Raw genomic sequence first — 12,494 nt, 5'->3', positions numbered from 1 at the left:
TTCTACCTCCTCAGCAGGATTCATGTTTATTTATATGGGTAAGGTACAGTAATTGAGAAGTAGCAAGCTACACCCATGACAGAAGTCTACTTGAATCTCTAATTTGCAGCAGCTCTGAGAGAACAGCCAGTGTAAGTTACAATTGCTGGAAGGTAGTGTTCATCTCTAAGCAGATGGAAGCCAGATATTTTAAAACTAACTGCAACAATTGACTTAAATATGGCCCTGTCTGAAGTCAAACAAAATTATTCCATTGCCGTCACTGCATTTCAGAGCAGCACAGCAGAGCATGTTATAGCTCTAAACCTTGTGCTTTACAAAACACACCTATCACCCACTTTGTAGACAGGACACCTGAAATGGAGAAAAGTGAAATGATTTGCTGAAGCTCACTAAGAACAACAGTAGCAGAGACAAAAAACAGACCATAAAGTTGTCTGTTCACTCCCAGAACTCCTCAATGCTGTAGACTATGCCAGTCTGTCAATCTCTACACTCTCCTGGTTCTATAGGTGCATTAGGAGAAATGCTGCCAAGTGTGTGACAAATCACCTTTTGCTACAAAGTCCACTAATGTCACTGGGAAAAAGACCTATTAATTTTGGTGACCTCTGGACAGAGCACTAATGGAAAACCTGGGAACGAAGATGAAGTATCCTGGTCTGTACCAGGTCATGCAAGAGCCAGAGCACAGCCAGAACAGCCGTGTAGGTACAAGTGAATGGAAAGAGTAGGACACTGAAAACCAAAATGTTAAGGTGAGCCACCAAATGGGCTTAGCAACTTTTACAGCAACAGATTTACAGCAGCTCCCAGTTTAATTTATCAAAATGCAGTTGCCAGTGGGGAACTCAAAAGGGGAAAAAGCCACCCGTCCATTTAATAGCCATTCTTCCTTCTGTCCTACTGCTACAATAGCCAAGAGAGTTGCTTATCCCCACATGGGTTATTTTCTTTGCTTCAGGTATTTCAGTTGTTTCATAGAGAACACAGATGAACAAAATAATTAAATAATACATATTCATTATGAGAGGGCCAGTGCTAAGTGACATTTTTAAACTGCATCTTGTCTTCAGATTATTTTGCTAAAAATAACTTAAAAATTAACCAAATGATAGACACTGAAAAAATTATAATTCAAGCCAAGTCTTTGGATCCCAGTTTTGAGTTCTGTTGTCTGCACTTTCTGTATAGACAATTACAGTCACTCTGAGAGTTCAGCAATTGGTATATCATCTGACTCCTTATTTTGTGTATGTCTGGTAGGTGAAATACAGTATAAAAGGCAGGTTCACTCATATATCTGTATCAGGAATAGATTCATTCTCTTCTACTGGTGCACTGTCTGGGATGATCCCTTTCTCTAGAAAGTTCTCTTATCTGTTCAGTGTGAAAAACTTGGAGTGTTGCAATTTACAGAACCTGAAAAAATTAGTAGTGTCACACCAAACAGAAATTATTATGAAAACACATATTTGCTTAAAATGAAAAATATTACGAAATACATGTAAGCAAATTTTTGTATTTTTATAAAAAATAAATGAAGTCTGAATTCTAGCATTAGAATCCATGAAAAGAAACAGAGATCTATTTCAATATGAAAGTTATCTTTACAGTGCTTACAATTGCTTTCTGCCTCTGTCTCTCCCTTTGCTTGGCCCTTTCAGATTCCCGTTTTTCATACTCTTTGCGGTATTCTTCCCTCTTCAGCCTTTCATGCTGATATTCCTCATAGCTGTCATATCTAGGAAACACAACTTAGTCATCAAATCAAGCACCTGCATTTGTGAATGTAAAATTAGAAATACAATTTCTGGAATGCTTTATTATCCCAGGCAATTAGAGAAAGGACAAGAGGAAATGGCCTCAAACTCCACCAGAGGAGGTTCAGGTTGCATACAAGGAAGAATTTCTTTGCTGGAAAGGTGATTAGGCATTAGAATGGGCTGCCCAGGGAAGTGGTGGAGTCACCATCCCTGGAAGTGTTCAAGAAATGAATGGATGTGCTGCAGTTTAGGTGACATGGTGGTGTTTAGCCAAAGGTTGGACTCAATGAACTCAGAGGTCTTTTCCAGCCTTAATGATTCTATGACTCTATGATTATCTCCTGAGGAACAGCTGCAAAGCATACCAAATGCAGGCCGAAGGCACTACCTGGGTCTGCGACTGTACGGTGATCTGGACCGCGATCTTCCACCTAAGGGAGAACTTCTGTATGCTCGGTGTCTACAGTGGCTGGACTCACAATTGCAACAAGATCTGCAGGAAGAAACACATTCACCTCTGTCATTCCACTTGAGTCTACTGACACCATTTTCTACCTCTTCCCTGAACTTACAATTTCTTCTAAGCTACCGGTGGGATTTTCCAGTGACAGTTTGCAATCTCCTAGTCAACTAAGGGGCCTCAAGTGATTTCTCCCCTCCTGGCCCTTCAGTAATTTTCCTTATTGAGGCTAACACAGAGCAGACAGTCAGCCATTGTCAACTCCATCTGATAGAGGCTGTAGCAAGATTGGCACCAGGCAGCTCAGAGATAATGGGGAAGGTTAGTTATGTACATCTCTCACCAATTGCTCTGCCTCTGACCTGACTGCCTCCGCTCCGAAGGTGTAACCTGGCAAATTCAAAAGATATTGGAAACACGTGTTTCTGTAGCAAACCTGTAACCTTCAGAGTTAATCAGCTCAGGAGCAATAGAATGAGTTGCACTGGATTAACTTATTTCTTGCTTTTTTTCTTTCTTTCCCATAACTTTCTTACTGTTTTTGCTGTTTGTCTTATTAACTACAATGATCATACATGAATTTGCTGTACCATACCTTGAAGACGATCTACTACAGGGCGACCTTGATCTCGATCGGGAATATGGAGAACGGGAACAAGACCTGCGTTGAGGAAAGGACCTTGATCTAGAGTGTGTCCTTTGGGATCTTTGAGAAAATAAGGATTTGGGTGGAGACACTGAATCTCTGCATGGAGAGTTAAAAGAAGAGCAAGAAGGTGATACATCAAATAATGAATAGGCTTGTGTCCCATCCCAAGGGTAGCATAGTTTATCACTTTCATCTTCACTGTCATCAAACAGACCATCCATTGCTAGTCCTGAATTTATAAACATAGGTAGTTTGGAGAATTGTTCATTACTGTAATCACTGTCCCTTAGTTCTCTGCTCTTATCTGCTTCTTCATCAAAAACAGCTTGGCTGGGGTGACCAAAATGCTTATTCAGTTCAGCCCGAATTTCCTGGTCTTGGAGCTGTTTTCTGTTATTACCATGGGATCCCTGCTTATTTGTCTGTAAAGTCTCTTTCTTGAAATACTGGTCTTGTTCTAAAGAAGAACAAATCTGACACTGCCACCCAGGTGAAGAATCCTTAAATTCTGGTTGTCTGGAGTCCTGAAGTTCCTGGGATATTTTAATGTGTATTTCCGATTTTGAATTCACAGATTGACAGTAGTCATGGTCACCAAACAGCCGCAAACTGGGCCGTTTTGTCTTTCTCTCCTCATGTCCACTGGACAGTACTGTAGTCTTGCTAAGCTGTGTGTACAGCTCAGACTGGTCTGGACCCTTCTTGATTGGGTTATTTCCTGGAGAACCGGAAGACTCACTATAGCGGGGCTTTTTTGAAGGTGGTACAACAGTCTTGCATGACGACTTCAGTTTAGGTGAAGTCCTAAAAGGATTATCTTGGTTGGCTTTATGAGGAGGGGTCGTAGGTGGAGTTAGGCCTACAGGGAGTGAAAGGAGGTACAGAATGCTTTTAAGCACACATACACTGTTTATAAAGGTGGCTCATATGCTTCTTAAAATAGATACAAAGCAAGACCCATTTTATGTCACTTCAACACTGCCAATACTGAGAATAAAACTACCAAAGGTCTGGTAACAACAATAGCAACAATACTAATGCATCACCATCAATCTCCAGCATAATTTCTGCCCCTCCCCTTCCTCCATGACATCCGCCCCTCTCTCTGTAGGTTTTGATAGAAAAGATCAAGAGATAAAACCCCAAAGACGTTTTTGTTAAATACAAAATAGATTTTGATGTAAAAATGAAAAGTCAAAAGACTGGCACCATCAAAAACATAAAGAACTTAGCAAAGAAGAACCGGAATAAAAGGCCAAGGGAAATAAATGGTACCAAAGGATGCAGAACTTAAAGCAATGAAATACAGCCACCCTAACTCAGTGGCAATGACTCTTTGTTTCCAGAGTTCATTAACCTAGAAAACCATTGAGAATGTATGTCTAATACACTCCTTGAGCATAATTAATACATTTTGCCTGAAATGTGGTTCTGCAACTGAAACCCAAATGAACAATAATACAACCACAAGTGTAATGAACCTTTGCATTTAGAACTAAATCTTGCTGAGAATCATGCAGTATGGAGTCAAAATGAAACAGGTAAGTCTTAGTATTAATTATTAGGTTAGTATTAGATTAGAATTCAATGACTAAATATGCTGCTAACTAACAGGATTATTTACATAACTGTAATAGATTGTATCACTGTGATGAGAAGAAATTGCAGGAAGGAGTACAGCACATTCCAGTAAAGCCTGGGAACTGAAGCAACATCTTCCCATTATTTTTATAAGGGTAGAATATAACTTTCAATATTTTCTACAGAAATCATAGAATTTCTTCAGATTTTACAGAAGGATAATCCCAGACATCAAGGCAGAGTAACAGCAAACAGCAGACACTGTTCAGGAAATAATTTCGCTTCAGGAAGGTACTTACTTAGTATGTTATGTTTGAAAAATTTGCTTCTGTACAATTGACACTAATATAATTTAGTAATATATGTTTAAAAATTAACAAAATAGACAGAGATTAGGGAGTTCTCCAAGGTAGTCCAGACCATCCCTAAGCAATCCAGAGGCTCATGCTGTCCAAGAATACTTTTAGCCCAAGTAATGAGCTTTCCATTAGTCTTTAGCCAGAATGAAAAGAGAGGGCAGACAGAGTTACAGGAAATGTGTGTTTCAAACATGGTTATAGAACTCTGGTTTGTATTTTTAAACATGCAATACAGCTCAGCAGATCAATGCAAATGGAACATGTTTTATAGTGTTTTGCTGTAAAGAAGGAAAAGCGTCCATCAATGCACACTGCTCCCTAAGGAGCATAAATGGAGACCGGGAGTCCCATTGCATTATCTGCTATGAATCTATTTCAGAAAATAAGAAAGTAGAAGTACCAAGGCATGAATACTTGATGTGAGAGACACGCTTGATTTTGCCTGAATGTTTGGAAAAAATGGTTACAAGCTACTCACGGCTATGCAAAGACTTTGCCTAACGCCACAAAATTCAAGGAAACTGAGGCAAAGATTATGGCACCTAAAACATTAGTTACTCCAAATTTAAATTTAATACTAGAAAAAGTTTGTGGAGTCATCCCTGTTAAATTATTTCCTCTAAGTCCTCAAAATTTTTCTTTTTTCTTCCCAAACATTCACTTGAGACAGTCCTAACTATTTCTTACCTTATAAGACCTCCTCACTGACAAATATTTTGACTACCAAGTGAAGTTTTGCTAAAATGAAGAGAACAGTTCTATTCAAAAATCTGCAGTAATACTTTCAAAGTTAAAGCTTCAGGCTCAGATTGAACAAATACTTCAGTAAACAAATTTCTAGAAAAAAAAAATTAAAATTATATTTTTACCTGTGAAATTATACAGTCCATGACAAATTCTGGCATTAGTTACTGGGTTTTTGGATGTAGTTTTAAAGAAAGAATTAAACAAAAATACAACCACTCCACAATGAACATGTATATTTAAGAATTTTAGGCAAAGAAACCCCAGAGATAATCCAATATTCAAAATAAAATCTTATTTCTAATTCCACTTCTTTAAAGCTTGTCCTGGAAATAAGCAAGTAAAACATATAGTGTAACATTTCCAGAAACCTGACAAGGAGCCCAATAATCTTCAGAAAAGGAGACGGGGGCGGTGAGTACCAAAAAAAACCCTCATGAAAGTACAGCCTGAGCTAAATTTACTGGCACTTCCCTTGCTGGCAGAACAGGGCTGGGACAGCCTAAGAAAGGGCTTCCTCGTGGCATTCTGGCTTTTTTCCTGGATTTTAGCAGAAGCAGGAAGTGCACAGGCAAATAGAAACAGATAAAAGATGGAAAATGTTCATTTAACTTTTGAACAAACCTGCACTGGGGGATGGAGGAGGGAGTGAAGTTTTGAACACACGTCACCACTCCAAGTCCACCTCCAGAGTGCTCCCTGACCCATCTCCAAACTGTGAATGCTGAGAAAACCAGTTGGCTGCACACTTGTTCATCTTCACTCTAATCCCTGGTAATCTTCACCGAGGGCCATGATCCCACATCAACGGCATTACAATATTCTATAACCACTAGATTATTTCACATACACTGATTTCTCCCCAATGTGTACATTTAGGCATTGACAGTACAAGGTATATTCTGTACTCTCTCTTGAACTTAGCAGGTTTTGACAGATTTATGGAAGGACAGATGGCCATTACAGGCTGAAGGCTGACAAGAGGCAGTTCAGAGCATTGTTAACACACTTGCACAAACTCTCAGCAGTGCAGTGCTGTGCAGAATGTAATTCAGACTATAGCTTTTTTATTGCCGCCTATTTTCTTTTGTCAAAAGAGCCTGCTGTGCACAGCAACAAATGGCTGCCATTACCCAGAATGTAATGGGTGTCAGACAAATCACGTAACACAAACAATCAAGAGTATGTAGGTCATATTTCAACAGAGCACAACCTTAGCAATATTTATGATTACTGCATTGAAATGTGCTCTATAATAAACAAGTACCTCTACATCACTCACACTTATGTACTTCTGCACAGCAAATCTGTTAGAAGTGGTACATACTCTACAATCAACCCCTTTAAACAGTCTTTTTTCTTTTTAAAGTAAAAGGCAAGTATTTTTTCATGACATGCTATAAAACCATTTTCTTTGTAGGGACTTTTCCTTAATTGAATAGCTTTGTTAAATGGTACGTTTGCACTTTGCCTTGCTCTGCCTATACACTACAAACTCTATGATCCTGTGCTAGAAAACAGCATATATCAAATTGCCAGCACTGCTGCCAAAGCAGCACCATCCTCCCTGTGTCTGTGCAACAAAAGGTGTTTGCATATGTGCCAAGTCTGCCACCTTGGCCAAGCAACTTCTTTCTCTGAGAGGGTAAAACTAATTTCAATACATTCCAAAACTCCACTTTAAAGAAAACTTGCAGTGTAACTCATTTAGCTCAGCTAGGTTGATAAGCAGAAATTAGGGGAGTGCCTTTGCATTCGAAGTGACATCTGAACTTCTTAGGACTGATTTTCAATAGTGTTTTACATAGACACAGATATTTCTAAATCTCTGCAGTAACTCAGCATTCAAATGTTTGATGATGCTTGCTATGTTTTGAGTGGGCTGATAATTAGTGTATTTTGGGGAATGCAGTCCTGGAACCTTTCTACATGTGCACTGGGCTTTTGAGAGTCTTTGAAAATGAATTCTTTCATACCTTTTGAGTTTGAAAATGGATTGTCAAGGGAAGCATTATTTAAGGCCACTTTAAAAAATGACCACAAGATAATAGCTCAATTCAGTAGAAGAAGAGCATTTGTATGGCACTAGATTGCAGAAGCTAGGAAAATGTAATAAAATTAAATAGTCATCGTATAATAAAAAAACTACCTGCTTGTTGAATATTCAGTTTAATCCTGCTGTTAGTACTGGAGAGAATAAACACAGATGCCTAAAAACATCAAATAACTCACTAGATTTTATTCCCTCTGGACAACTCTCTCCATCTCACATCTCATTTTATCAGAAATCATTTTGAGGTCAAAGAAGTTCTTAGATGACAGATTTTAAGTATTTGCTCTGACAAGTAAGAAGTAACACAAATCTACAGGTGGGCAAATAGCAGGGTATTAGTATCCTCAATGATGGTCACAAATTCCAAATCACTCTTCAACCTGATTGTGTACATCAGCTTTTCCGATGACAGAAAATACAGCTTTTTCTGCCATCTTTTCAGAAAAATCAAACTTTTCCCCCAAGACCAGCGAGGAGTTTTACACTACAATAAATTATAGGGATCTGTATCAAATGAGAGATTTTTCACCAAGAGGGTGGAAATAGTCTTCTAGTTACTGATCGAGCCATAGGCACATAAACCGACTTAATGTACTTAAATGGTGGCTTTGAATATTTAAGTGTGAAGATTTAAGACACAGGGAACAGAGAGAAATTTCTTAGAAGCCATGCTGTCTAACATCTGGCATTCAGAAGTTTGTCTAAGACAACCAAAAGTCTAAAACAATCACTGAGGAGCCCTTGAGTGCCAAGAGAAACACTGAAGGTGAGTCATCATTCCAGCCCCTGTGTTTGCAGTCCCATCCATCCCCGCCACCCCCTCCCCCCCATTCTGACTGGTAACAAAGAGGAAAGAGGTGACACAGAACCATCCCAGATTTCTGGAGGACACTGTAGAGGTTCAAGCCCATGGCCTCTTAGCAAGGCACTGGCAATGCATCTGGAAATAGAGATGCACCTCTTCCGAGTCTCTTACTCGGAAGACTCATCTGACACAGGAATTCCATTCACTACATTATCATCACCTAGGACTCCCTCCATACCATGATGTTCTGGTCCAGCTTCCTTAGAATAACACTAGAATAATCAGCTTCAAGAGATAGGACCTTATACAGCAATGGACTTAGGACACTTAAAGTGTATTGAAAGAATTATGTGTGGCATGAAAACACTTCAAAGAATATTTGTTCCTTGTAATTTGACAAATCAATGTTTTGACAGTTTTAGGGAGGACAAAGTTACACTCATGACTACTAACAAATTTGTTGTAAAGCAAGATATAGCACTGGCAAGAGAATGGTTTCAGTTTGACTTTAGATACATGAATCCAAAATGTGTGTGTGACGAAGATTGATGGCTCATGTGGGAAATGTTTTTATTTATTTATTTTTCTGGTCTATAGTTAATTCATCAGTGAGGGAAGCAATGTTGTTTTCAGCAGAGAGATCAAGGGAGTTGCTATTTATATTAAAATACTTTGTGCTTCAATAGTGCAAGCAGCACTGCTAATGGTCTTTTCAATTCAGTAGTGAGATCAAGGTAACTCCTATTTAAATTATAATAAATAGTGCTTGTATGGTGCAAGCTGCCCTATATAAGGACAATGAGCAATACGGTTATCTGGATATAATTTGGAGTTGCCAGGGTTCTCACTAAAGAACTTCAAGGTATTATTAATCACTACTGCCACTACTTTTTTCCTTGTTTTATTTTTGGTTGTTTTTTAAACTGAAGTGGGTCCCAATTCTGCCATGATTTACACACACACATATGCTGAAAGTTCTTCAGTACTCCAGGCTGTTTCTATTATGTACTTTGCTTCCAGCACAGGCAGACTTAGGACACAAAACTACTGCAGTACAAATTACTTAAAAACCAAGACATGAATCTTTTTATAGGTTTACATACATACATGAATATGAAAATAAAAACTATGTGTATATGCAGGCAGAGATTAAAAGAGCTACCGCATGATCTCCTGAAAGCTCCTCACCAGGCATTGTGAAGACCAGAGCAAGTGCAACATGGAGTCCAAGAGCCACCATTATGTACACTGCTTGGTAACACTGCCCAGCTCTCTGGCCACACAACACTCCCATTCTTATTCTTCCTGAATATCATCAGGTTATTTCCTAGCTAACTTCTTTTACTTCCAGACGCGAAAAGAAATCACAGAATCATAGTATGTGGAGCCTCAGCGTTCCGAAGAGGCTGTAATCTGATCTTAAAACTCCTCCCATGGGACAGGTGATAAAACCCCACAGCCTGGGTCTGCTTCTGCTCTCTCTCTCGGCTCCTGGTTCTCTGGGCTTTGTCCAGGCTCCCGGGCCTCTGCCCCCCTGCTCCCCCTGGCACGGGGGAATAAAATGGACTCCCCTGCTAAACAACAGAGACCCGTCTTGCCTATTTTCCCTGTCGCTGTTGCGGCCTCCCTGGATCACGATCATCACTGTAGCCAGATGCTGCTACAGTAGTAGTAGTAGTACAGTACTCTACAGTAGTAGAGCATTCCTGTTTACATATGTGGCCAGTTGTGCTGTTTCCCAGCTTCTGTTGCTTTTTTTTAATGCACCAGTTCTGCTGATTATGTTGTCCAAGCAACTACAGAGCTGTTTTGTTTCCTCCTCTGTGCACAGCTGATGGAGCGGAATGAATTTGGTAATACCAAGATCATTCCTGTTGCACTATGCACGCAATACTAGAGGACTATCCAGGGGTCAGACTGACTCCCAATTTCTGTCTAGTCAGCTGATGGGAAAAGCAGGCTGCTGACTTTTTGGCTGGGAGAAAACACTGCTTCCTTCAGTGATTTCAACGGCTGCTTGTACCACTCTGCTGTAGTCACCTCATCTGCCCCTTTCTGTTGGCAGCACTAAGCACTGACTTATCCATGTGCTTACAAATGGGCACCCTTGTGCAGATTTGCTGTCCAGTGGTGATGGAGGAGTCTTCTCCATACTTCACTTCACTTCACTCATTGGCACTGAACAGGATTATCCTCCTGCATACAGTGAATTCTGCCATGTTTATGTTGGTCTTGCAAAATGAAGATGTATATAGGAAGAACGCTTCCTTTTGCCATGAGAAGAATGATTAAGACTGCAGGCTTCCAGGAGACAGCAGGGAAAAGTGTTCCTGTTTTAGTGCTGAACTAGTGAAAAAGTTTCTGAAAAAGTAAAATTATGGTTGTAGGAAGGGAAAGCCCCGTGTACCAACCCAAACCCAGCCTGGGCCTGCTGCCACTGACTTCAGGAGCACCAAGCTAATTTGTGGTACCCAAAGACATATTTTGCAATACACCCCTTCCCCCTCAATGCCAGAGATCAGATATTTTACAACCTACTGCTATCCTGAGAGAAGCACATGCCAAGTACATCTCTTATTTTTCAATATTACACAATTGAGAAAGAAAATGGTTTTGGCAATAGCTCAGGTGGAGCTCAATGTGTTCTTTTGTGCTCAGCTCTGGACACTTGAAGAAAACAGAGGCAAAACAGAGTTCAGAGGAATGCCATAAAACAGATCTGAGTCTGAAGGAATTGACTTCAGCAGAAAGAGAGCAGATGAATTAAATGAGTGATTAAATGGGTGATGTGTGAACTAAACCACTACATGACAAAAAAAATCCTACAAATCTTCAAAAGGTACAAATCCAGGGATCAGAAAGGATGAGGAAGATAAAGGGAGGTTGTGTGAAGTGTGTTAATGGAAGAAAAAGAAAAAGCAGGAATATGAAATGAATACCACTTTTAAAAATTACCTCTAAGCCATGGAACAATTAGTTGTTCAGTGGTAGAAGAGAAAGCTGTTATTTGTGAAGTATTAATCAAGAATTGACAAAGCACTGAAACATGCAGTCAGGTACAGCCCTAGACTGGCCTGGAGACAGACTGAATGACATAACTTTTACATCTGTAACATCTATTACACTGTGCTGTGGGGTTTGTCTTTGAAAGATGGTGCTCAGCAGTACACAAATCTATGGGGAAATGGAGAAATATAACAGATAAGTGGCTTCATTCATATATTCTCAGAAATTATGCTCTCTTGTGTAGGTTTGGAGCCATATTTTTGAACACATTTCTTCTCAGGTAGCTGGATAAAAAAGTAATGCTGAACTGCACTGAAGTGAATCTACTGGACACTTCTGTGAGATCTCAGCATACCTGTGGTATATTAAAGTAAACAAATACACACAAGCCATGCTTAAAGGAAGAGCCATCATTCTGCATTTCTCACCTGCAGTTCCAGAGAGTTCCACACTTAAGGTTTGTTCAATAGTCTTGTTCTCAAATGGGGAACCCTTGGGATCACTGGAAGACAGGGCACATTTATAAAAACAAGCTGAAATGGAGTTGCTGTAGCCAAAACCTACTGAAACCCCCTCCCTTTTATAAATGTTTGCACTTTTTAGTACTTACTTTGGTGACTCGGGTGTCAATGGAAGTGATAAACTTGTTGGTTTGGCTAAAGGAAAAAAGAAAACAATTATGCAATATTTAAACACTCTGTAAAGTATACTGTAAACATTTCTTTATACTTTGGCATTGTAATTGTGTGGTAGTCAGTTAGGGCCAAATTCTGATAGTTCAATTGCCATTTCAGTGTATCCCAGATAGATAAATAAAGAGACTCATCCCGATTCCTTATTTACTAGTACCAAAAGGGCACTTAAATTTCAGTAATTATTTACATCAATTAGTGTACCTCTGAAATACAGTACACAACCCAAATGACAAGAACCTTTCAGAAGAAGAGTGGTACATGTTAAAAATCAATGAAGATCTCTACAGGATACACTGCGAGAATGTTACTTCTCTCAGTGTTAATTTAGACTACAGTTCACGTTTCATTTGGAAACAGGAGCAGCAGAATAACTACA

General features: G+C 39.5%; 1 protein-coding gene across 1 annotated transcript in view; it reads right to left on the bottom strand.

Annotated features, from left to right (window-relative positions):
- Window positions 1–12,494, bottom strand: part of PPARGC1A (PPARG coactivator 1 alpha) — a 67,990-nt gene that overhangs the window by 14,786 nt on the left and 40,710 nt on the right. The window contains exons 6-10 of the mRNA XM_053941486.1: window positions 12,034–12,079; window positions 11,852–11,925; window positions 2,822–3,734; window positions 2,155–2,259; window positions 1,624–1,744 (exon numbers count right to left, since the gene is read on the bottom strand). Of these exons, the coding sequence (XP_053797461.1) occupies window positions 1,624–1,744; window positions 2,155–2,259; window positions 2,822–3,734; window positions 11,852–11,925; window positions 12,034–12,079 (1,259 nt within the window). The remainder of the gene's footprint in view (window positions 1–1,623; window positions 1,745–2,154; window positions 2,260–2,821; window positions 3,735–11,851; window positions 11,926–12,033; window positions 12,080–12,494) is intronic.

Source organism: Vidua chalybeata, chromosome 4 (assembly GCF_026979565.1).
Source record: "Vidua chalybeata isolate OUT-0048 chromosome 4, bVidCha1 merged haplotype, whole genome shotgun sequence".
NCBI classification, from domain to species: Eukaryota; Metazoa; Chordata; class Aves; order Passeriformes; family Viduidae; genus Vidua; species Vidua chalybeata.
The sequence above is the reverse complement of the archived record's forward strand: the minus strand, read 5'-3'. Positions and strand labels throughout refer to the sequence as shown.